General features: G+C 37.6%; 3 protein-coding genes across 7 annotated transcripts; 1 reads left to right on the plus strand and 2 right to left on the minus strand.

The window, feature by feature from the left end:
- The first annotated feature begins 35 nt into the window (after positions 1–35).
- On the plus strand, positions 36–7,754 carry osmr (oncostatin M receptor). Of its 3 annotated transcripts, none has more exons than XR_013657992.1 (17): positions 36–219; positions 312–466; positions 555–702; positions 948–1,220; positions 1,308–1,437; positions 2,001–2,149; positions 2,658–2,791; positions 2,899–3,043; positions 3,248–3,333; positions 3,458–3,665; positions 3,887–4,072; positions 4,146–4,247; positions 4,610–4,721; positions 4,901–5,053; positions 5,130–5,211; positions 5,312–5,396; positions 6,683–6,711. XR_013657992.1 is itself a non-coding variant. In XM_023958926.2 (17 exons), exons 1-17 carry the CDS (start codon positions 147–149, stop codon positions 6,989–6,991), a joined length of 2,541 nt encoding a protein of 846 aa, XP_023814694.1. In that variant the 5' UTR covers positions 39–146; the 3' UTR covers positions 6,992–7,754. The 3 variants fall into 3 exon arrangements, 2 of the variants coding, with proteins under 2 accessions (XP_023814694.1, XP_023814693.1); XM_023958926.2 differs by having other exon boundaries at positions 39–219; positions 2,046–2,149; positions 4,610–4,777; positions 6,683–7,754; XM_023958925.2 differs by having other exon boundaries at positions 40–219; positions 4,610–4,777; positions 6,683–7,754.
- A 3,775-nt stretch (positions 7,755–11,529) lies between these two features.
- Positions 11,530–15,563, minus strand: LOC110015603 (uncharacterized). 2 transcript variants are annotated; one of them, XR_013657993.1, is made up of 5 exons: positions 15,536–15,559; positions 15,058–15,112; positions 14,543–14,611; positions 13,134–13,218; positions 11,530–12,675 (listed from the first exon to the last, which is right to left on the minus strand). XR_013657993.1 is itself a non-coding variant. In XM_078952324.1 (5 exons), the coding sequence occupies exons 2-5, from the start codon at positions 15,110–15,112 to the stop codon at positions 12,627–12,629; spliced, it is 258 nt and encodes an 85-aa protein (XP_078808450.1). In that variant the 5' UTR covers positions 15,370–15,563; the 3' UTR covers positions 11,530–12,626. The 2 variants fall into 2 exon arrangements, 1 of the variants encoding a protein (XP_078808450.1); XM_078952324.1 differs by having other exon boundaries at positions 15,370–15,563.
- Positions 15,564–16,514: 951 nt separating this feature from the next.
- ykt6 (YKT6 v-SNARE homolog (S. cerevisiae)) lies at positions 16,515–22,484 on the minus strand. 2 transcript variants are annotated; one of them, XM_020705739.2, is made up of 8 exons: positions 22,356–22,484; positions 21,846–21,969; positions 21,647–21,729; positions 20,691–20,791; positions 20,502–20,606; positions 20,286–20,351; positions 18,433–18,534; positions 16,515–18,312 (listed from the first exon to the last, which is right to left on the minus strand). In XM_020705739.2, exons 2-8 carry the CDS (start codon positions 21,947–21,949, stop codon positions 18,277–18,279), a joined length of 597 nt encoding a protein of 198 aa, XP_020561398.1. In that variant the 5' UTR covers positions 21,950–21,969; positions 22,356–22,484; the 3' UTR covers positions 16,515–18,276. The 2 variants fall into 2 exon arrangements, with proteins under 2 accessions (XP_020561398.1, XP_004072204.1); XM_004072156.5 differs by having other exon boundaries at positions 22,239–22,484.
- Between the last annotated feature and the right edge of the window lie 2,173 nt (positions 22,485–24,657).

Below are 24,657 nucleotides of genomic sequence, written 5' to 3' on the forward strand. Positions count from 1 at the left end.
ACCCACCTCCTGTCAGTTCCTGTCACAGTTGTGCAATCGTTCCTTTTTGAAGGCAAACTGATAGTTTTTATTTACTCATCAGGCTTCCCTGTTCATGCCCACCATCAGCGATCGCAGTTCCACTCTGGTCAGGGTCAGTTACGAAGATGTCCTGCACTGGTCTGCTTGTGTTGTTTTTCATATTCATTAAGGGTCAAACTGAATCCTGTAACGACTCTGGTAAGTTTTTAAAGTTCTCTTAAAGCTTCTACTTGCTGCTTTGTATGAACGCCGGTTTTTATTTACTTATTTTTTTTAAAACTCTGAATCAGATTCTGTGGCACCAAAACCAAACATCCCTCATTTGAAGGCTTTTAGTAAGAAGCAAAGCCTTGTGGTGACTTTGCCTGCGCGCCACACAGACGGAGAGAGTGACATTTATGAGATCCAGATAGGCCGCACTGAAACGCAAAGCATTATTTACAGTGTAAGTGCAGAGAAATTTAATAATTTAGACAATACAGTTATGTTTGTGTGTAATTGAATGAATAAAAAGTGTAATTTTTGTTAATTAGAGAAAAGTGAGCGTTTCTGCTGCGGCTGAACGCACCTGGACTTGGATTTCTGACCTGCCCCTGGAATGTGTCGATCATTCTGTCAGGATACGATATTTCTGTAATCAGTCTGCCCCGAGTCCTTGGAGCAACTGGACGACCAACCACGGTGAGAGGCTATTTTTGGTCCTCAATAGTCAGTCCTTATGAATGCATTGAAAACACATAACTATACAATCAGGGAACAATTTTTCAATCAGTCTATTATATAAAATAATCCATAATAACCTTTCTGTGTTTAACTTACTTTTTTTCTTACTGTATACATATTTTTGGATGTGTTTATTTACCTATTAACCTTTTCTTGTGTTCTAAGCTTCTTGTGATCTGCTCTTTGCTTTCAATGTCATGAAGGGGTAAAAGTGAAGAATACGCTGAGGATCTTTCCCTCTGATCGCGTGCTGCAGGAGGGAAAAAGTGCCACGTTCTGCTGTGTCGCCCCCCAAGGAGTCAAGATTGCAAGCATCAACTTCGGGAACAACCATTTCCCCTCCACAAGCATTGGAGCCACGGTGGAGGCCATCACCGTGAACAACCTGACAATCCCGACTAACAGGATTAAGTCTTCGCTCCTCACCTGCACTGAGGGGACAGGAAAAAAGGTTTACGCTTGGAACTACGTCAGTTGTGAGTTTAAATGATACGTTTTTCTTTTTCTTCATTTTTTTTTTAATCCTGAAGGTCTTTCAACCTAGAAAATAACTTATATTTCAGTTCCTCCTCAGAAGCCCCAAAACCTCAGCTGTGCCACATCAGACATGACAACTGTCGTGTGCAACTGGAATTCAGGGAGAAAGAGAGATGAGTTTGATACCAACACCCAAACGTACAGTCTCCACATCGAGTAAGTTCTCTTTAATGCTCTTGTTTTAGGAAATGGGGGGTGCATTCATGATTATAGGATATTTTAGGGTTTTTGGTAAAGCCAATCCTGCTGGTTGACATGGTTACCTTTCATATCTGATCTGAGCTTTCACGGTACAAGAAATGTGTTTTCACTCAGTTTAGCAGATGCCTCCTAACCTAACATGCACGCTAGAGGGATGAATGATTGAAAGTGTGGTTGCCTTCCCCTTTTGGCTTTGAGTACATCCTGGACAGGCTTCCAGTGCATCCCAGGCTTATGCAACTTCAGACCATCAGTCAACCAAACATGCATATTGTGGGAAGAAAACTGTAGGACTCAAAAAGAGCACAAATTCAAAAGAAAAACATGCAAAATCTAAACGGAGAGACCACAGAGGACTTAAACCACTCAGCCTTTGCAGGGTGTACCAATGCAAAACCACACATGCATCAGAATACTGAGGTTTATTCACAGTCTAGGATTAGCTTGTAAGTATTTCTGCAGAAGAAATGTTTTGTTTTCTTACATCCAATTTGCATTGTATGCCATTTGAAACCCAGGAACTCTGATCAGGGTCTCATCTCTTGTGAGACATCATCTTGTAGATTCCCGGCTGTGCCACAGCTGCAAGAATACAACATCAGTGTGATGGTGAAGGACGAGCTGGGAAAGGAGACGGAGAGCTACAGCTTCAACATTTCTGAAAGAGGTTTGAGGTCTTTTTTTAAAAGTCCAAATCCAAAATGGATGATAAAAATTATTATATGTCGTTTTTCATGTCATAACCCTTGTGCTATCCTATGGAGTCCAGATGACCAGATCCTTACATTGACGTGTTATCCCTACCATGACAAAGGTGAAGAGGATTTCATGTAATCCATGGACACCAGTGAAGATCATTGAAGAAAAAAGGTTCAGCGCACTGTCTAGCGGGTCTAGATGACCCAACTCCCAATGTTAAAGTGCCAAGGATAGCACAAGGGTTAAAGACATAGCATTCCTTGTATATTAATGTTAAACGGCACAACCTATTTGTTGCATATCCCCATCAGTTATGGGGTGGGTTGTGTGTAGGTATGGGGAGGGGGCTCTTTTAATTTTCATGCTTGTTATTGTAGTATTTATTTTGTTTTGTTTTAATGTGAAGCTCTTTGTGCTATGTTTTCCAAGGAAAAGGGCTATAGAAATCACGTTTGATTTGATTTGATATCCTCTAGTGCTCCCTGAGTTGCAGTGCTGCAGAGCAACACGCGGGGTGACAAATGTCAGGATCTCCTGGAGAGTGGTGGGAAACTTGCCCCAAATGATGCTTATCTGTCAGGTTTCTGCAACTCCTGGAAACATCACACAGGTTTTTTTTTCTTTTAAATCCTGTTGTTCCATCACATTCCAGCACTGAAAACTAAACTTTTGGTGCCTGGATAAAACATTTTATTATTCAACTATTGGTCCCTGTAGCAGGTGGACTGCAACAGTTCTAGTCATGTCTGCAAAGCGGAGGTGGAACACCTGCATCCAAGCACGGAGTACTCAATTGTTGTGAGATGTTCTACAAACGGAAAACTTTGGGGGAATTGGTCAAAGCCCAAGCTGTTTAAAACATGCAAGTACAAAACCTGAGATCAAATGTTATTATAGGATGTTTGTACGGTGGGACTTTTGGGTAGAAAGGAAAAGAAAGAATTGAGCTTAAAAATCCTGCTTATGAATGAATTGATTCATGTCCAAACTTTAAGTTTTGCATGGTTATTACCTGGACCTAGTTTATCAGTGCATCAGCACTAGTTGCTTCTTTAAACCTCCTCAGATCCACTGGTGATGTTGGAATTATGGAAGAAAATAGAGCCAGCGTCTGCCTCTCAAATCCGTCATGTTACTCTCATGTGGAATACAGTAAGCATTCCTTCATTTCTGCCATTTCACCTGAAATATTTTCCTAATGCAGCACCCAAACTGTGGATGTGATGCAAACTTGGTTTTTCATGACAATGAGCCTTTTCCCCCAATTTGCATTTAGCACATCAGTGACAGAGCAGTAAGCATCCAAAGCTACAGAGTTCAGTGGTCACAGAAGGACCGGATGTGGACGAATGTGACGGATGGACGGCAGAATCAGCTGGAAGTCACTATCGGTCCAGAGAAGTGTAACTTCACCGTGGAGGCAATCCTGGAAAGGGGTTACCGGGCTGCTGCACACATTACAATCCCACCATCAGAGCGACAAGGTACAAAAGACACCTGAGATCCTCATTTGTGGGAAAATGCAATAAAATGGATTATAATTAGAGTTTTTAACAATTTGTTATACTTTTTATTACAAATTAAACATTCCAGCTGCATTAAAAGATGATCTTTATATAAATTTTAGGATGTAAATGGAGTATAAATGCAGCTTTTCAGATGTCATAATGGCTGCAAAACAGCTAAATAACTGGTATGTGTGCAGAAGCTCAGGTGGTAAAGAGACGGTTGAAGAGTTCCTCAGCTGATGGTATTATACTGTCCTGGGATAAAGATAGAGCTGTCACCTGTGGCTACACTGTGGAGTGGTGCACTCTGGGAAGTGCAGTTCCCTGTACCTTGAAGTGGATTAAAGTCCCAAAAGGAAACAATTCTTTGTTCCTATCTAGCAGTAAGTCTTTTATGCTTTGATAAATACTTTTTATGGATCTCAACATCAACTTTTATACACCTTTATTTGACAGAAAATTTCACAGCAGGACTGAGGTATTCTTTTAACATTTACGGATGCACAGAAAATGGACACAAACTGCTGGAGGTAAAGACCGGATACTCACAGGAACTTAGTAAGTCCCAATTTGAGTTATTTTAAAGTTCCTTTTGTAAAGTTTTTCCTTATATGTTTTTGGTATAAACAAATTCCACATTGCAAAGGTTTGATAAAAGAACATTGTGCAGCAAAGCAAAAAATCTGACATTATGAGGGGCTTGACATCAAATATTGCTGCACTCAACAGTAGTTCTTATTAGAAACCTTCAACATTGCTTTCATTTTTTTTGCGGTGCTTTTTTAGATTTATTTTTCCATTTCATGTGAGGTTCTCTGCAGTATTTATGTAGTCTGTCTGAAAAAAAAAGTACAAAGCCTAAAACAAATTCCTTCAATCACCAGCAATATGTGGGTAAAAGTCCTGCATATGTGTTCCAGAGTACGTTGGGTCTCCAAGCCTTGTCCAGCCTGTTCAGACGACATCTTCATCTGCAACGCTGGAATGGCTTTTTAACGAGCACGATCCAGCTCATCCTGCATTCATCATTGGGTACCTGATTACCGTGCAGGGGGGAAGATCTGATAAAGCGCCAGATCAAGCTACAAGTGTGTGCACAGAAAGTATTTTTTCAAGAGATCTGTGCTAAATAGGTTTTGGGGGTTCATTTGATCCTTAAAAATGATATATGCTTCGCTAAGATCATGCATTATTATCATTCTCGTGTGTAGATGTGCAAAACTTAACGATAGCAGATCCCCTGCAGAAGTCTGTTATCATAGAGGGTCTGCAGCCAAACCAGGAATACGTCTGCTCTGTGAGCGCTCTCACCAAAGAGGGGCCTGGACCTTCAGTCAGTGTCCCTTTCAGGACCAGGATTAACTGTAGGTCTTCCCCATGAAGCCCCTTTCACGACAAACATTAATGAGTTCTACCAGCTGACCGAGTTTCCTCCTGCAGACCCGTCTCAGCTGGCAAAGTTCCTGGCTCCAGTCCTGCTGCTGCTGAGCTGCATCGTTCTCCTGTGGCCCCAGCGAAAAAAGTCTGTTTAATTGTCTGTCTGTTGGTTTTTTTTCTTCATAGATCACTTTTTCCTCATTTAGAAGAAAATGAAATGAACTTTGAGTGTTTCCTCCATGCAGGATAAGAACTGGGCTGAAGGAAATGTTTGCTTATCCGGCTGGAATGAACATTAAAATTCCAGAGTTTGAAAGCTTCCTGGATGAGGTATGAAGAAACAACCACAAACTGTCAAATCATTCACTGAGAAGAATGAGCTACTATCAATTTAACAACCACAGATGCTCTTCTCTTTTTTTTTAACCCTGTCTAATCCCAATTAGAGGTCCACAAACTTGGAATATTTTAGAAAATGACGTTAAACAGTCTGCAACAATGTACATGTTTAAAAGGAAACTGAAATTGTTATTATTGTCAACATACTGTGAAAATGCTGCTCCAACCGAAACTGTCTATTAACGTGTTTGTGATTTCTTTCTGTCTGTTGACACTTATATGGCCACACGCCAGAGTTTATGTTGTTCAAATTCATTGTCCCTATTGTCTAACACTTTCCACTATATTACCATCATTTCTCGCATTCTATTAGTATATTTTATTTATGAAATTATTTTCTTTTCTTTTCTTTTCCTTCCGCCACTTATCTTTTGTATTTTTATGCTTGTCTAAAATGCTGGACCCCTAATAATAAGCAGCTGCTTCTGGGATGTCCATTTTTTCCACATTCTGTATTGTGAGATTTGTTGCTTTCGACGCATTGTGGAAAAATAAAAATAAAATAAAATAAAAATAAATAAATAAAATAAACCAACCAAAGAAAATTCAATAAAAACAATGTTTTTTTTCCTATTGCATTGGGTGAGTAATACACACAATCAATGGTTTTAAAATGCGTTTTCAAAATGCGCTCTACTGTTTGGTTGAGAAGGCAGTGCAAGTGTAAAAGTACAAACTGTACTGGTATGTACTTGTGAAGTTTCTGATTTAAATAAATGTGAACATCAGCAGCACTGTTGGATTTGTGAATTAACTGAAATGTAAAGTCTAATTTGGTGGAAATTCAAAATTTAAAAGCTAAATATAACCATGAAGCTTCATTCAGGTGCGTCCAAGCAGCTACGTTCAATGTATAGTCTGTGTAAATATACGTAAACCCGCGTTTCGGCCCTCCTCATTCAGGACTTCAGGACTCCTCACTCAGGACTTGTGTTTTCTATTGTGTTTTTTAGGACAATTTAAATTCACAGTAATCCAACACATTGCTATTGTGATTGCTGCTTTTCATTTTGAATATATTAGAAAAGAAAGTTTTTCTTCTTTTTTTCTAAAACAAGCTTTAAGTATTGTTATATTCATGTTTGTGTGTTTTGATGAGTCAGTATTTGCTGCAGATTTTTTTGTTTTCACTGCTGTAGTCAGTTTGCTTAACCATCTCACACCCAAATTGTTTTTATCTTTTTTTTTTTTTTAATTGCTTTCTTCATTTCTGTCAGACCATTCAGAGGCTGTCATCACAGAGGATTGAGGAGTGCATCAGCTGTGAAATCGAGATATTGAACGTCGGAGCATCGGCCACAGCAAGGAAGCCAGACTTCACAAATGACCTGTGTTCTCCAGGAACCCACTCCAGTCCTTCGTCCACGTCTGCTTCCTGTATCTCAGTCCAAAGAGGCTACTGTCCCCAGTCAGCAGTGGTGCTGGTGGAAAAACCAACCTGTCTGCAAATGGCATGCGTCATAAACAAGAGTTACTTCAGCACCATTGCAGAGAGTCCTTCTGAGATAGCAGCAGATAGTATTTAGTGATCACTTCCTGCTTTAGGGCTGCTGAGTACCTGCAAGAATGTAATCTACAGTTATATTTCAGATTACACTTAAGCATTAGAGAAGCCAAAAGCAGATAAAGCAGAGAAATGGGACTCTGTATTGAACTCTGGGATAGATTTGAGAAAAGTGACTTCTTTTGTTTAATCACTTTTAATACATTTTTTGTCATATATGTGTATTTATGTAGCAGCAGATAAACTTGGGAAAGAACTTGTTTTGAAACAAAATAATTCTGCCAGGCCTGTTTTAAGAGAATGTGTGAAACAGCTCACTACTAAGAATGATAAACTCAAAAATAACAGATTTTATCGACAGGATGTAAGTGGAGCTTAAAATAAGCTCAACCACATGTACAACAGGGGAATTTGGATCATCAAAGACACTTTGATGAAGCTCCAGAGTCTGGACAGAATTATTGAAAAGTCAAAGTTAGCTCTAAATGTTGTGAAAATCTGTTCTGCGTTACTTTTTGCTTTAAATATCGTTTGCAGTGTTTAAGAGTTATTAGGGTTATGTCTTTATAATGAATTTCCTTCCAGGATTCAGTCTTCATGGAAGAGGTCACTAATAGCCCCCTGCATTCATTGTAAAATGTGGAGGGTTAAGTTTGCTGGGTTTAGAAGAAAATATGTTTAAAATATATTTTTGTGTTTTACTAATGTATTTTTCCCCCATTTATTTTAATTTAACTTGTTCAAGCTAGTCTGTTGCACTAATACAATGTTTGGACGAGTCTAAAGCCCAGGTTTTTGTCACTTAATTGAGGGAAGAAATAGTGCAAAGTTGAAGAAAAGTTCCCTCTGAAGCCAGTTGGGACAAATTTTCTGTTCCACTACACTGTACCAGGCAAAGGTGTGCTTGAGGTTTGGATCGTCCCATTCAGTGGTGCTTGTATACTAACTTAAGTAAGTCTTGGCCTGGATTATGACCCCTGGTCTACAACGTTGGTGCATCCAAAGCTACAGCTTTCAGCTTCTCTTCCATGAAAAATGCATCAATCTTAAAGGGCCTATACCATGCAAAATTAATTTTTGAGCTTTTCAGTGTATTTAAATGTTCACTCCTCATGAAAAGAAACCTGAAAGCGGTATTTTGATCCAGTCACACATTTCTGAGTATTCCTCTAAATGCCTGAGCACCAGCCCCTCCCAACGCATGAAAACGAACGGGCTCTCACATTGTGACGTAGACCAGTGAGAACAGCCCCTTCCAGGAAGGGTCTGCGCTGCCAGCCCTGCCCCCTGGCTAACACATACCCACTTTTCCACTTTTTTTGCTGAGCTAGCTGTGATCAGCAAAAACGTTTTCCTTTTAAATGCACAATATCCACATCCATCTCTGCCAACGTTAGGATGTTTGTTTTAGTGGGCGAAACGCAGACAAGCTGCAGAGGCTGACTCTAGGTTGACGTCATGAAATGGGCGGAACCCACAGGAGAAAAAGGCAGTGCCACAGAGATAGAATGGTCTTACCTTCTGGTTGGAAAAGAACTAATATTTTTCTTAATCATATACATGGATATTGTTTACTATAAAAGACTTAGGAATAGCATGATAAAGGCCCTTTAAATGTGTGTTCATACTAGGGTTGGGCGATGTCCCTTAAATTGGCCGTTGACGATGTTTGCTGTCAACCATTGGGATGGACGATGACATCGTCGGGGGGGGGGGGGGGGGGGGTGTTGGGGGGTATTTTTTACATTTTTTGTTCTTATATAACTGCTATTCGGTTTTTTTGCTTTTTTCATTTTATTTCCCAACTAATGACTAATCCGCGATGATCCAGTATAAACTGAGGGAAGTGACTTTAACAAAAAAAAGTAACAAACAAAATAGAAAAGAAGTAGTCCGCTCCCGCACTTCACTAGTGAAGTGGACCGGCGGAGCGCGGACTTACAGCTTTGTGTTTGAGGGGAAGGGGGGGGGGGGTGCTTTGTTACATGAGCGCTATGTGTGGGAGATTTAAGACTGCGATCCGTCCCGCAGCTCTAGGGGTACAAGCAACCGAACTCAGAACCGGGTCTAAAAGTGTGTGTCTGAGCACAGCTCGGATCGTCAGCACACACAGCGGTTTGAGCTTCAACGCAGAAATGTCGCTCATTCCTTAGAAAACAGTCAAACAATCACGTGGATTTGTGTTTCCAGTCGTGTCCCGACTAAATAAAGGCTGATGTTATTCTTACATGTTTACGTGCAGCCAGCAAGCAGCACCACCCAAAGCTAATGTTGTTAGCCCGTGTTAGCATACTGCTAATCCTGGCTTCGTTTAGAAAAAGCACTGACCACACGGATTAAAATTCAAATGATGAGCGAACAGGTGTTTCATAATAACCGTAACATTATTAAAAGCACGTTTAGAAGATCATCTCGTATTCTACCGAGCTGACATGTCAATGTATATAGCCGCTCGGCGCTGTTTAACATTGTTTTGTATTGAATTGTTACATTCAATAAAGTTTGAAAAAAAAAAGCCGCTTGGCGGAATTTATATCCTTCCGTTTTCAAACCCTACTGCGCATGTGCGAATGATTTATTCCGATGGAAAGTGTGACCTTAGTGAACGTTTTTATATTCTGAAAACATTTTTCTGGTTCCATGTACACGGTTGGATTCTAATCCGACCATTGATCCCATCAAGATATTTTGTACATGTAACCGCGGCTTATGGTGTCGACGCGCAACGTGGCGGGGGCGTGGCATCACGATGGTGGTCTCTCCATCGGGATGTCAGTCACCCATCACGATGGACGATGATATCGTCCATCGGCACAACCCTAGTTCATACAGGCACAGGGTGTCAAACCGCACACTCTCAGATCAACTTGTAAAGTCAGCCATTCAGGCTGGAATTACTAAAATGAGTCATGGCTTGATGGTCATAGATTTGGACTTCCAGCTGAAGCATTACTGGTTCAAAGCCCTGCACTGACTGGATGAAATCTGGATGGGACAGATACCCTGCAGTTTTACCCCACCCTCTAGAACCATACAAGTAAAACTGCTTGTACTGCTTCCAGGTGTGAATGTGAACAATGTGTCCATGCAAGTGTTTGACCTTCCTCATGAGCTAGATAGAGACTAGAGCTTTTTTAACTTCGATTGAAGATAGCTCCATTTGTTTGCCGACTGCCTGTCAGACTTTGTATCCATGTTTCCCCAGACATGTATAGCCCAACACAGGAGGAGGGTTTTGTAAAAACAAATCTGAGAGATATGATTGTGTGTGATCCAACGGTGGAGGCACGGGTCCAAGGTTTCAAAAGGAAGCATCTGGAACTAACCGGAAATGCTTAAGCATTGGCTATGGCTGTGGAATAACTGAAGGAGATTCATTTAAGTTGTAAACATGAGGCTTCGAAAGTGGAGGAATATATTTTCAAAAATCCATAACACACAAACTGCATTTACTTTAGATAAATGGTGAAAGGTTGGACTTTTCATTTTGTTTCCATGCCAACAGCAGCTGGACACTGAAATCCTTGCCCATCCCAACCTGAGAGATCGAAGTGGGTAAGATGCTGAGCTCAGACCGAGGAAGTACAACAAGAATTTCCTCCTGAAGGAGTCAGGAAATGACTGGAGTCTGAAAGACAGCTCCAGAGACACAGCTTGCTGAAAGAAGAGGCGGAAGCTGAACTCAATAAAACCAAGAAGCACATTTCCTGACGGAAGATGAAGAATTCCGAAAAGTGGAGATGAAGCTGACGGCTTATGGCCAGATGCTTCCTGACGAGCATGAGGATGAGAAACAGAAGCAGGATGTGCTTTCAGATCACTGAGCTCTGAGATGTTCAGCAAATGAAACTGCTAACAGAGGAACTTTGAATTTGACGCATAGGATACATCTCTGTTTTTGATTTAAAGAAATTACTACCATCTGACTCTTGCAATCCCGCTTGTTTGTTTTTTTCAAATCAATTAAATTTTTTTGGCCCAAGCTAGTATTTAACTTATTGCTTCCTCTACCTAACCTACTGTCAAGGGCGGAGTGGAATCACATTCATCTGACTGGAGCACCAATGTAAACACAGAACACAACAGAAGAGCTTTACGCCAAAAGAGGATAGCAACACAGATCAGATTAACACAGTTTAACGTCAGTTGCTACACATAATGAATATGTTTTGTACAATAACTGGTATGAAGCCTGTTGAGACAACTGTGTTGTAATATTGGGCTATAAATAAAACTGAATTGAATTGAGGTGGTAAGTGTGAATAAAGCACTGTCATCTTACATTTTTTGGTAAATTTATTGTGTACATTGTTTCTGTCTGTACTGAAAGAGCCCTTTCAATTCAATGTTTTATAATTATCATTCTCTGGCAGAGCAATTAGAAATCTCAACTAAATATGTTAAAAAATGGATTTTATTCGAATTAAAATGTATCAAAGCACTTGTTTTTTTATTTTACTCTGGTGGATTAGCATTCCGATTATATATATATATATATATAAATTTACAATATTGTTGGAGTAGTTTGATGCTATTACATCAATAAGACTTAAAGTTCAGTTTAAAGTTAGCAAGTTTATTTATACAACACTTTTCACGGAAAGAAGAAAAAAATATCACAAAGTGCTCAACACTGCAGGTCACAACAGGAAACTGGATCACATAAAAATAAACATTTTATTAGATAAAATAGAACAGAAACAGCTGATGATTTTAATATGTTAAAAATTAATATTAATGCTCATTTCATATTTAAATATGAAATGAGTATAACCTTTAGCTGCAAAGATAAAAAATGACTTTATTAAAAAATTTGCAACAAAACAGGAATCAATAAAAATGCCATCTCTCATTTTTAAACAACCGACAAAAACTGCACTAAGTGTGTTTTTCTTTATAGCTTGAAATAGTGCCTTCTCCTCCTGTTTTTGATCATCACCATCGCCAGTGTTCAAGAATGAATGTTTTAAAACATAACGAAAATTGTGTTTTTAACATGTTTGTTGCATGTTTCTGACGATAGAGAACATATACTAAGAAAATTAAGTTATAAAAATTGGGAATATTTTTTTATTTAAATCATTGTGAATCAAGAGCAGACGAAAAGCTTCTTTAAGACGTAGAAAATATGCAGGGCGGACCACAAGCTTCCTGCTCCACCCTGCAACAAGGATGGGAAAGGGGGCGGGGTTCTGCAAAAAGTACGTCTTACAATAAGACGATGGCTGAAAGTGGTATAATCATATTTAAAATACCACTGAGAACACTTTTAAAAATCGATCAAAAGATGATCAGAGTGGGCCTTTAGATACTTTTATAATTAAAAAATTGAAACTAATGGAGAAATAACTCATTTGGCATCGATAAATAATAAATGAAGGTGAAAAACACTAAAAAAGTACCACTATTTAATGTTCTCAAAACCTAATTGCCAGTAGAGGGAGTTAAACCTGTTGCCTCTTGATTTGTGCACATTTGGAGGAAACATTGAGAAACACCCCCCAATCAAATCTGTGATCAAACAGAACCTGATGTGACCTGGTGGGTGTAACTTTTCTAAAGAACAGAGTTCAGAGTCAGACGAGCAGTGAAAGGAAAATAAACTTCCTGGTTGAATGAACGTCATTATGAAAAGAAAAAAAAAAGATGACACAATATCACACGGCACAGCTCTTGTTCAGTCTTGCCCTCACTTTGCTGCGCTTCCTGAAACGACACAAATGTCTGTTTATGTCACAGTACAAATCCAGAAACATCATTAGCCACCAGGAGGCAATTTAAAAGGAATAGTGGAGAAGCAGGACATAATTTAATAGTAAAAAAAAGGAGCTAAAAAAACAAAAACTGCAACAAACAAGTACATAAAGAAGACATAAAACAATATTTATACACTTTAAAAAGTATACATGAACTGCATATGTGGGATATTTGCATTTGAAAGTTTGCAGGCACATAATGCGCGGGGGGGGGGGGGGGGTGTACAGGAATACTGGTGACGTTTGTTGCGCAACAGTACACGTCCTCTGAAATGTGCGTTTGTGATCAACTGCTGTACAAAGTTCGGACAAGTAAAACGCTGTCAAACAAACATCAGTCTGCAGGATCTTTGTGCTGATAAGGTCGCACTGAAGTTACAAACTATCCCATTTTTGTGGGTTCTTTACCGTTGCCGTGGCGATGTCATGCACCTCCAGAGCACGGTGTAGAGAGCAAGCAAAAAAGTGATGAACACTGTGGCCGCGACAATCCCTGAACATTCAAAAACACGTTTGTTTGCACAGAAGAAAAGCAACAGGTCAAATGCAGGGAAGCGTGACCAGGACGTTTTAAACAGATTTAGATGGTATTTTATTTCCAAAAAGGAAACAGAAAATAAAAATCACTTTCACTGCAAACTGACAAGAATTTGAAAACAAGAATGGTCTGGCCAAAAATGTGGACAATAAATGTTTAAAATTTCCTTCCCTTTTGCACATTTCTATTGTGGTTTGCATTCAGTTTGCGCTTAATCTAAAGAGGCTTTATTTCAACCCTTTCATTCCAGCCACATAATTACACATTTATTTATTTATGTATATTTGCATCTAATGCCTGAGAAGTTGTTACGGCTGTGGCCGTATTTGGTTTTGTTTGTTCTGGGTTTTGTGCATTTTCTTTTATACCAGAGTGGGAATTCTGTGTTTTTTGCGGATCTTTGTGTGTCTGTTTGTTTGTGATTATTTTCAGGTGTGCTGGAAAAGGTGTGGTCTCCATTTGGACCCAAGCTGATGGAGGCAGCCTTAAAACCACCAGCCTGAGAGAATGGAGCTTGGTTGCAGCCGGTTTCAACTGCAGCTTTGCGCTCTTCTCCATTTGCTTTGTACTTCTCCAACTGTTTTGTGTGTTGCATTTAATTTTGTACTTTGTAGTTCTTTGTATTTAGGCCCACTCTGTAGTTTTGTTTGGACTTTTGTTTAAGTAAAGCTGTAGGGGTGAACTGCTATTTTCTTTAGTACTTGTTCTCTCCTGTTTTTGTTAGTTTATGGAGGTTAGTGTTTGTCTTTGATTTAACGTTAAGATTACAAGATTTCAGTTAGGTGGGGTTTTGTTTGTTGTTTTGGCCTTGGTTCACCCTGAAACCTTTTTGATTGAATTTTAGTTTTTGTTGTTTAATTTATTTGTAAATAAATTTGTTATACCTTTTGTATGGAGATGTTATTCTGGTGTTTTTGTTAAGTCAATCTGGTAGCCAAAACTTTACTTTTTATGTTATGCTCCTCTAGGGCCACTAGATATTAAAAGGGGCGTAACAGAAGCGAACATTTTACTTATTGTACACTGTACATCTTACTACATTGGTGCATTTACATCTTTTATATTTTTCCAAATGTCCAGGTTTGCATAGTCTGTTCATCGATCTCCAAAACATACATGTTTTGTTTTGGAGAACTGCTGTACAATAATTAAATTTACAGATATCTCTGTTTATATTTACTGAAATGATCATTAGTCTGTCATTTTGTGATTTTTCTTTTCTCAAAAATAAACACAGATTGAGTTGAAAGCTCAGACTCCATGGAAACGTGGAGCTCACCAGGAATAATTCCACTGCTGCTGTTTGGTGATCCCTCAGTGCAGGAAGGACAGGAGGCTTCACTGGAAACTTCACAAAAAAGAAGAAGATCCTTAACAACAATTTACAAGCACACGTCATTAAAAAAAAATTAACTGTAAATTCATCTCCAGTATAAGTGCATATATGTTTGTTTACTTAAGAGAAGTACTGCGTTTATTAATGTGTACAAAAGCAAGTCTATAAGATTTTTAGGCTAATTTCCATTTTAAGTCCCGACTTGTTTCTATTTATTGTATTTATTTTTTAATCCATTTGTAATTATCTTAAATGTTTCATTTGTATTTTTCTTGTATTTTCCTTTTTCTTATAGCTAAAAATTGCTTGAAAAAAGCAATAAATTGTTTTTTTTTCATGGATGCAGTCTCTCCTGCTTATGTGGGGAAAAAGTTGCTTTTTTGTTTGTTTTTTTATCTTTTACATGCAGATAAGCACATTAAAATCAAAAGCACAGTGATAAGTGAAGGAAGGCTCACCATTTCCACCTTGAAACGTGCGTAAAAGCAGTTCAGTCTTTTCCACTTCAACCATCTGAAAAAAAAACTGTGCTTTAAATAAACAGAAACTGCAGGATGTTGTTGATGGTTTCGTTTGACCTGTCGTTAATATCAGCTGCAATAAACGAAAATTAAAATAACCTGGTTTCTGGTACACGGAAACAAAGTCATGTCACTTATATTTGAACGAAAAAGAAAAGAAGTCGACAAAATGCGTCTGCAAAATTTTTGCAGACCTTTTTTTGCCAAAAAAGGTTATCAACAGAGTTTTTAATTTCACGGTACCCTTACGTTACGGCTCTGCAGCAGCTGGACTCTGTAGAAAAGCTAAATCCTCACAGAGACTCGAGCGTGTTTTCCCCTCATTATCACTGTTAAGAAGACAGCCGATCCGACTATTTAGCAAAACTACTTGTTTTCCACCTCCGTTTTCATGCTTTGAGTTCGCGTTTGATACCTGGCGCTGGGATCTTCAATCTACGGAGAGTCGAATGGTCCAAAAAGCCCCGTTTTTAGTGGGATGAGGTCATTAAATGCATCTTTTTGGTTTGTTTGAGTAGGAAGGGATATTTAAGCCACCAGAACAGATAAACAACCAAATAAATAAGAATACAGTCGTAAAAGAAATTGTAAAGTTGTAAAATTATAAGTAAATGTCAAAATTTTATGAGGATAAAGTGGTACAATTATGAGTAAAATGTCAATATTTTACTAGAATAAAATTGTTAAAAAAGCCAAAAGTTGTAAAATTATGAGAGAAAAAAAATAAATCCTTTCCAAGAATAAAGTTATAAAATTTTGTAAAAGAAGTTGCAAACGTTCGAGTAAAAAATCCAAAATCTTACTGAGGTCGTACAGTTATTCAAAATAGAAATTGAAAATTATACTTCAGAAAATAATTATTTTACAAGGTCAAAGTCATGTTTTAAAAATAAAGTTTTTACAGTTAGCTTTTAAAATGTTTCAACAAAGACAATCAAATGTAACCTGTTTAGGCTTCTTTCTGTTGCAGGACATCACTGCTTAAGAACCTCTCTGAATCTGCCTTACATTTTTGTAAATGTATTTTCATAAATTTATCTTTATATTTAAAGAAAAAACAATTTTATTGTATAGTTATGACATTTTAAATCATAACTTTAAGATTTCATTCTAATAAATAATTGCCTTCTTTTAATTTTATGACTTTATTCTTGCAATATTTAGATTTTCCTATAATTTTATTCTCATATATTTATTGTATGGTGGCCCTAGCCTACTGAAATGCAAAAAAAAAAGGGAACTGCCATTTACTACAATTTAAGTGAAATTTTGCATTTTTGAAATAGTACAAAATTTACTTTAATTATCTTGACACAAATGCACTGTAACTCATCCATTCTCTTGAACTACTAGATCCCTTTGGAGGTTGAAAAGGAAAAAAACAAAAACAAATGTTAAGTTCCAAATATATTTATTAACATGCTCTTAAATGTAAAGCACAGTCTTTGAAGTGGCTGAGTGGCTCTTATGAGCACTTTCTTTGCAGCATTGAAAAATGTAATTTATATTTTGCCAATTATAAATTAAATTGTTTCAGATAAATCTTAGATTTTAAAATGTATAAAATCTTGGGCGTCTTCAAAAAATATTGGTATCATTGTACACAACACTACAGTTGTTTAAAAGTCAAAAATAAAGAAGTCAAAATAAAAGCCTCGAATTAACCAATATTACACCATCATCCCCCAATCTAATTTTTTAGCGCAAACAAAAATGTATTTGAACACATTTGGTTTTAATAAGCAGACATTGATCAAAAATCTTGAATGCACTATTTAATAATCTATGTAAGACCTGAACTGCAAAGAAACTACAACAGAAGTTCAGAAATCTTACAAAGGATTTCATTTAACTTAAAGATTGAAAAAAAAACAAAAATTCAATCTTTATGTGTGTTAGTCAAAACAAAAGTGTGTATACATTTTAATGTTATGTCAGTATAGTGAGAAATATTTTAACTGGTTTTTCCTCTTTATTTGCAAAGAGTTGCACATATTGCACCAATGTTATACTGTAAAAGCAGAAAGAGCAAACAGACATTTTTCTCCAAACACACTGGCACTCCAATCAAAGCAGTCTGCACCTCACATGTATATCTACAAAAGGAGTGAAAGAGACATCTAAAACACACAACCAAAAGGCATCGCTTCCCCTCAAACCGGCGAGTTCTCAAAGAAGCTAAATGTACCCTATAAGACTTAACTGTGCTCACAGTGACAAAAATAAAGTTTTTAAGCCTGGAATGTGATCTGATCTAAAATCCACACCTCAGAGTCATACTTTAAACTCATTTTATGAAGCGTGGCAAATACACAACCGTCCGGACGACTTAACAACGCACAAACTCCCCACTGATGCCAGCGCTACATTTAACACTTCATGTTTAAACAGCTTTAAGCCTCGCTTAAATACAGCCGAATGGGAATGCTAATCATTTTTTTCCACATAAATTAAGAAAAGAAAAAAAATTCTGTAACTAAATCCAGCAAAGCAAAACTTTTCAAAGAAATGTAGGTAAAAGTCAGAGAGACTTTGGTGTCGCACCCCCAAGCTGACACTTCATATATTTATATATATATTTAATTGAGCTCAACGAGACTCATTTAAACCGCAATGTGATCAAACAGCACCACCCAGTGGGTCTATAGAGTTCTGATTGAAGAAAAAAAAATAAAACAGTTGAGAATCGGACTGCAAAACATATGATTACATAAACAAGATTGTCTGTTTCCATGAGGAAAAAGCACAATTATGGTTATTACGTTTCAACTGTTTTAGGAGATTAAGATCAGATTCAATCTAGACAACATTAAATGGTTTGAAGATATTTTGACCACACACGTCCTGTACACATAGTCTCACACACACACACCATCATGTCCTCGGCTGGTACTGATCACACAGATGCCTTTAAAGGTGAAGGATAATTTGTTATTAAATTAAAATTCTTCCGACTACATCTCATCACTCCTTCAGCCCCCATCAGTCCCAATCCAGAGACGGCACTCTTTGACCGGCCACACTTTCCCGCTCTCGTCTTGGTGCTCCATCTGAGACGAGGTCCTTGTGAAGAGCTTGTGACTGATGCATGATGGGGGTTGTAGGACAAGCAGAAAGGCAGAGAGAGGCGCGTCCCAACAGGACAAGGCAGAGACATCACATGATTTCACAACACGAGTTCTGTTTCCGTGCCTGGAGGGTAAATAGAAGAACACACATGCCACGCTTGGTTTTTTTTGTAGAAATAGAACAACTTTTACATTTTTTTTTATTTAGGTAAGGACAGCTGAGCTAAAAGTCATCAGGACTTACAGTTTTGTAGAAGGCTTTTGACTGATTTCCCAGGTGCTCTGATTTTGCCACAAGATCATCCAGTTTCTCTCCTCTCTCCAGCAGACTTTCCATAGTATTGTGCTGCAGAAGACAACAGCTTTATTATCATAAAACAGAAACAGAGGTTCCAATGAGCTCATGACCCCCCCCCCAAAAAAAAAACAGGACAAATATTTATCCGATCTATTCCATTTTTGTTACTAATAAATTTATATTCCGTCTAAAAACAATAGATTTGTGAAGCATATTAGTGATTAATTGCTTACTATAGCACTTGAGCGTTGTTTTGAACACATTTATGCAAAAACTTATATTGACAAACTGCTAAAAGGTGCTTAAAATTTAATTACCAGCTAAATCAGTTGGTGGTTCAATTCTGGGCCTCAAAAAATAAGGAACAGTTTAGTGTTTGAAAAATGAATAAATGCAGTTAGTGGTGGAAAAAAGGTTTTAAGTGGGGATGTAAAGGATTCAGATACATGCAGATAAAAAAAAGACGGTGCGTGTAACAGCATTATCAGTTGAAAACCACAAATACAAGATTATGTTGGTAAAAAGCTATAAAATAGATCTGTAAGAACATGATCAGTTTGTGGAACTGTCAGATTCTCTTCCCGTTGTGTCTTTACTCGTCTTTTTCTGTACATGAGATTAAACAAAAAGACGTCCAATCACAAGCTTGCTTCCACCAAGTCAGATCCATTTCATTTGTCTGAAGACGTTCCACAGCGAAGGATGTGCCGTGTTTATTAAACCCTTCTTTTTCCAAAGCACTGCAAAAAATACCTGAATAAATTAAAGTCTACAGTCTAAAAGACCCGAAAGGCCAGTTTTAATGTTGAAGCTGAAGCCGTTGTTGCTGCTTGAAATCTAAAGTCAGTAGGAAAGAAAAAGAGTGTCTCTGTTAAAAGGCATGTTTGTTTATAGTTTTGAAAACGCCAAATACAGAACAAATATCTAGATTGTATCCATTTAGGTGAAAGAACTGGACTGTCACAAAGTTAATTAAATATTTTATTCATTGATTTGTGGACCATGTATGTATCGAATCCTGTGATGGGGAAAGATGTGCAGTTTTGAGAAATCAGAACCAGAAAAACATTCTATGATGCTGCGTCCAGAGCCCCGGGTTCTGCTGACCGTTAAACGTCCACAGATGGCATCTTTTTGAGCCTCTTGTTCAAAAATGGCAAAGACACTGTTTATTTCCACCTCTTAGTTTAAAGTCAAATTGCTTTAGTGTTTCTACAGTTTTATTTCACAGCGACAGAAAACACCAAATCTTCAAGGAAAAGTAGGGAAAAATAAAATATTAAAAAGAAAGAGTACTTTATAGTTCATAAAAGATATTTCTGCTCAAATAAAATAACCGTATAAAAGTGAATTCTAAATATGAAAAGGTATTTTTTTTTCTCACATGGATTGTCCATCTATGCTAGAAGAATTTAAAGTAAGCATTGAAGCTTATTGACTGTGTTAAGAGAGTTTGACATGTTTTCATCAAGGTTGACATTTCTGGGTCATTTCACTTTGTTAGAAACCTTCCTAAACAAAGAAAGACTATTCAACCGTATTCCTGCAGGTTCACTGCCCCTGAAGTCAGCTTCGGCATTAGCTACGACCAAGGCTGGAGCTAATAGCTCAAACGGATATAGATCGGCGCCATCATGGTCGTCAATCAATTTTAATGCCTGTGAACAAGTTCACTTTGTCACAAATGGACAGAAATACACAATACGCACACGTTGTGCAACACCAGTTCGCTTTTTTTAAACTGTAGATTTAGTACAAGAATTCAGAACTTAGTGAAAACTGAAGACAGGGAAGTTTACCAGAATGATCTTTGTCTCATCCAGCTCTGCTTGTACTTTAGTCATCGCATCTGCTTCTCTTGGGTTCTGAGGAAAAAAGAACAAACAGCTCAGTAACATGTTTCGAAAAATAAGTTTGGCAAAATTCTCTAATAGTAAACTCTACAACTTAATAAACTATTCCTTTTCTCCAGTTCAGATATGTGAATAGACATTCAATGGTATAGCAAAGCAGACCTGATATTTAGCCAGGTGAATATCCAAGGCTTTGTAGTTTATTTTTTCAGGACTACCAGTTGGCCAGTCTATACTGTCCACCTGCCTGGAGAACTCATCTAACACCTAGAAAGAACAAAAAAAGAAATCAAGAGGATTTGAGTTTTAAAATCTTTAGTCAATTGCTTGAAAAATGTATGTTGTACTTACCTTGTCAAGCAATGTGAAACAGACCCTCTGTGGGTATTCTGTATCTGCGATGACCACAGCACCCAGGCTGTCATTTCTCACATAGACGTGGCACAAATACTCTAAAAAAATAAAACAAAAACAATTAAAATAAAAATCGCCAAAACAATGAAAACTCTTTTCTAACAGGGAAAGGCTCAAAGTGGGCCAAACATTCAGCTTAAAGAGGTACGTGTAAATCCGTAGATCATGCGTTTCCATTTTTAAAATCTTATGTAGCTTTCTGATAAAACTGTCGACAGAACAAGTTCTTCGCAAAACTTCCACACATTGGACTGTAATGATGGATTGATCCATTTTTGCTGCCATCACTTGTGCGTCATCTGCTGAGATGGCACTTGGTGGTTTTTCGTTGTAGTAAAATCTAAATGGTATTTTCTAATATTGATATTTATTATATTTTGGAACAATTTTAGAATAGTGTGTAGGTCAATTCAATTAACAACTTGCCTCAGACAGGTCTGGTTGGATCATAGGAACAAAAATTGATAATACGATCAATTGTTCCACCCCTGTTAATATACAAACCCCACAAGATATAAAACATCAAAAGAAGAAAACAGTGGATTAGGAAGACAGAACTAACATCTGTGATTTTTATTTAGTATCAAAGTCTCCTTTTAAGTTTACATTTAGCTGTCAAACATCATTTTGTTAGGTATTATTAGAAAATAGTCCTAGCTACATTATAGCTACATAAAAAAGACTAATGAATTTGTGGGAATATAAAAAGCACTTTGGAGACAATGAACTCCTTCAGGTCGACAATACATTCTTCTCTGTTTGTATTCCTTTTTTCCCTTCTTATAATACTACAATTTATAGTTTAAAAAATGACAGTTTTTCCTAGGCACTGTGATAACAATAAGGCATTTGCTATGATTAATGTATAATAATGAAAAACAGCTCAGTGTTACCTTGTTCTTTGACAGAGGCACGGGTCCCTTGTGACGTTCGCTCAACAATTAAGGCACTGGTAAAGGTCATGAACTCCTGCACACTAATGATGACAACAAAGCAAAGCTTAAGTTCATGGAGGCCTCTAGTTCAAACGCGGTCTGTGCGTTACTTCCGGTACAGTCAAAATAAACTTTAGTTACGGTCAGTGGAACTCACCTGGAACGCTGGAAGAAGCTGAAGGAGGACAGATCAAAGGCCGCTTTCAACAGATTTGATTTGGTCGCTCCTTTGTAGAGGACACTCAGGCTATAGAGTTTCATTTTTATCCCTCGGATCAAATCTGATTAAAAGGACAAGAAGTAAGCATTATCCAAATATCCAACACAACTTGGATGGCCAAGAGAGGGGGCCAACTTCCTTCAAGAGTGAAAATACTGTCTGCCACTAACAATTACCAGCTAGTTAAAAAAACAATCATGTGGATGTTACATGAAATCAATCAGACAGATATTCGTACATCAATTTTACTTTCGATTACATTCCTGAAACCCGGCAGAAGAAGTTAGCCAAACATGCTAACTAGTTTGGTTGAGGCCCGAGACAACTTACCAGGCAAATCAGCAGTGAGCGATAAATTTCCGGTCAAAAAAGCAAATAGAATCACTTGTTTCAAATTAATTAAAGCTTGATGGTGAGTTGCGAACGGCTCAGATAACCGAACCACACCTTAATTAGCGTCAACTGTCCAAGATGTACTTTAGTAATCAGCCACCACGTCACTGCCCCAACGCGGTCCTACGGTGTAGTAGCTCGGAAGAAACACGAACCGCTGTATTCATCGTTCCGCTCTCATGCGAGGAACATTGTAGAGGTGTCTTTTTAAGGTACCGGTGAACTGTTAAAAATGTATTTAAAAATCTCTCACTCATCAGAGTCACCAGTACATTTGATAAATAAACAATAGCTATTTCATAATTACATTAATAAAGAAAGTAGTAATACTAGACGTCAGGCAGCATGCAAGGTAACATGGATATTCAGCTCAACATTCCTCTTTTTCATGTTTTTGTACTTCACATGTATAACCCCCCCCCCATCATATACTCAATAATAAAATGGATTCACTGTAAATAAAGTTAAAACATTTTTTTAGAATAACTGGTTAGTTTACCTCTAGATGTCAAAGGGTCTCATGTTTTAGTAGGTAAATGGCATAAACTTATATAGCGCTTTTCTACCATCTTCGAAGGCCTAAGGCGCTTTACAGTCACAGTCCCATTCACACACAGTTTCACACACTGGTGGCAACTCTGCTGCTGAACACTGGCGCCAACCTTCCACCAGAGGCAAGGTGGGGTTCAGTGTCTTGCCCAAGGACACTTCGACACATGGGTGGGCAAGGTGGGAATTGAACCCGTAATATTCCTATCAGAGGTCGACCGCCCTATCACTGCACCACGACTGCCCCATATTTAGTACATATCAGTGATGCTTAGTTAAATAAATTACAAAAAATGTTTAAAAATGTGTCCTATGTGTTTTATTATTGATGGTTGTTATATAAATGGTGTTGGGTAGCAACGTTTACTTACAATGACTAGTATTTTATTTTAAAAATTACAAAACCTTTACCAACTGTACTCCCTGCTCTGTACTTTTAACAAACGTCAAATACAGTTTTTAATTGGGTCACCCTTCCCGCATCGAGTTATTAGACGATTTTTTCATGAACCCATACAGACTTATGTCTGAAGGTTCTTTTTTTGGAGGTGGGAGGTGAAAATGTCGATTAGTCCACTAAAGACTTGGCACCCTCAATTGATGTTTTCTCTTGTAATTTTGCTCCATTTAACAATTTCCTCCTGTCCACTTAACTCGGTGTAAGTAAGTGTTTTTCGTGTGAGAGGCACGCCTGTTACAGGTTTCCAAAGCAACCCAAAATGATAAAGGCGCATCTGTTGGACCAGTCGCACCAAGGGAGGAAATGATTTGTCCTTCGTGGAATTGCTTTTGGTTTTGTTGAGATACAGCAACGTTTTCACCGAGACGCTGGATGCTTTTTTTTTTGTCATTTAACCTTTTTTTGTTGTTAACAGCCAAAGCGAGGATTTATCTGAAAACTTTCTAACTTGACTTTTTTATTTATTAATTTTGGGTTTTTTGTTACTCCTCCAACTTTCCAAAATAATTATTTTTTAAAATATATATTTTTAATTAGTGTTTGGACAAGTCCCACACATTTTTGTAATGGAACTTGAGCAACAATGAAGGCGCGTCCATGTGGTTTTATGCACCAAACAAACGAGTAGGAATGAAGAGAAATCTGTGAGACTTTTCTTTCAGGTTTATGACTTCAGTTTGAAAAAAGAAAAAAATGCAGTCATGTCAGAGAGAACCACAGCGGAGCATTATGTAGGTCAAGTGCTGGGAATGTAAATTACCCCTAAAAGGACAATATATCCTTTATACACGGGCGTGTAATGACAACAGCATAAGAACATAAACGCAGGGAAACTCCGAACTTCTGGGAAAAAGGAGTAAACGCTCATCAAAGGAACTTGATGCTTGACAAAACAGGAATCTGATGGATACGATGGACAAGGTGATGTCATCTATCTATCTATCTATCTATCTATCTATCTATCTATCTATCTATCTATCTATCTATCTATCTATCTATCTATCTATCTATCTATCTATCTATCTATCTATCTATCTATCTATCTATCTATCTATCTATCTATCTATCTATCTATCTATCTATCTATCTATCTATCTATCTATCTATCTATCTATCTATCTATCTATCTATCTATCTATCTATCTATCTATCTATCTATCTATCTATCTATCTATCTATCTATCTATCTATCTATTCTGTCTGTATGTGAAATATGTGAAAAATGAGACCTTTGTGGTGTTTTCTGAGCTTCTCCATGAAAACTCCCAACAGCCAACATTCTGTGAGCTCATATAAAAGACATTAATATTTATTAACTGTAAAAAAACTGTCTATATCAATATAGAT

This window comes from Oryzias latipes, chromosome 9 (genome assembly GCF_053564925.1).
Source record: "Oryzias latipes strain Hd-rR chromosome 9, Olatipes_Hd-rR_3.1".
In the NCBI taxonomy this organism is placed as follows: Eukaryota; Metazoa; Chordata; class Actinopteri; order Beloniformes; family Adrianichthyidae; genus Oryzias; species Oryzias latipes.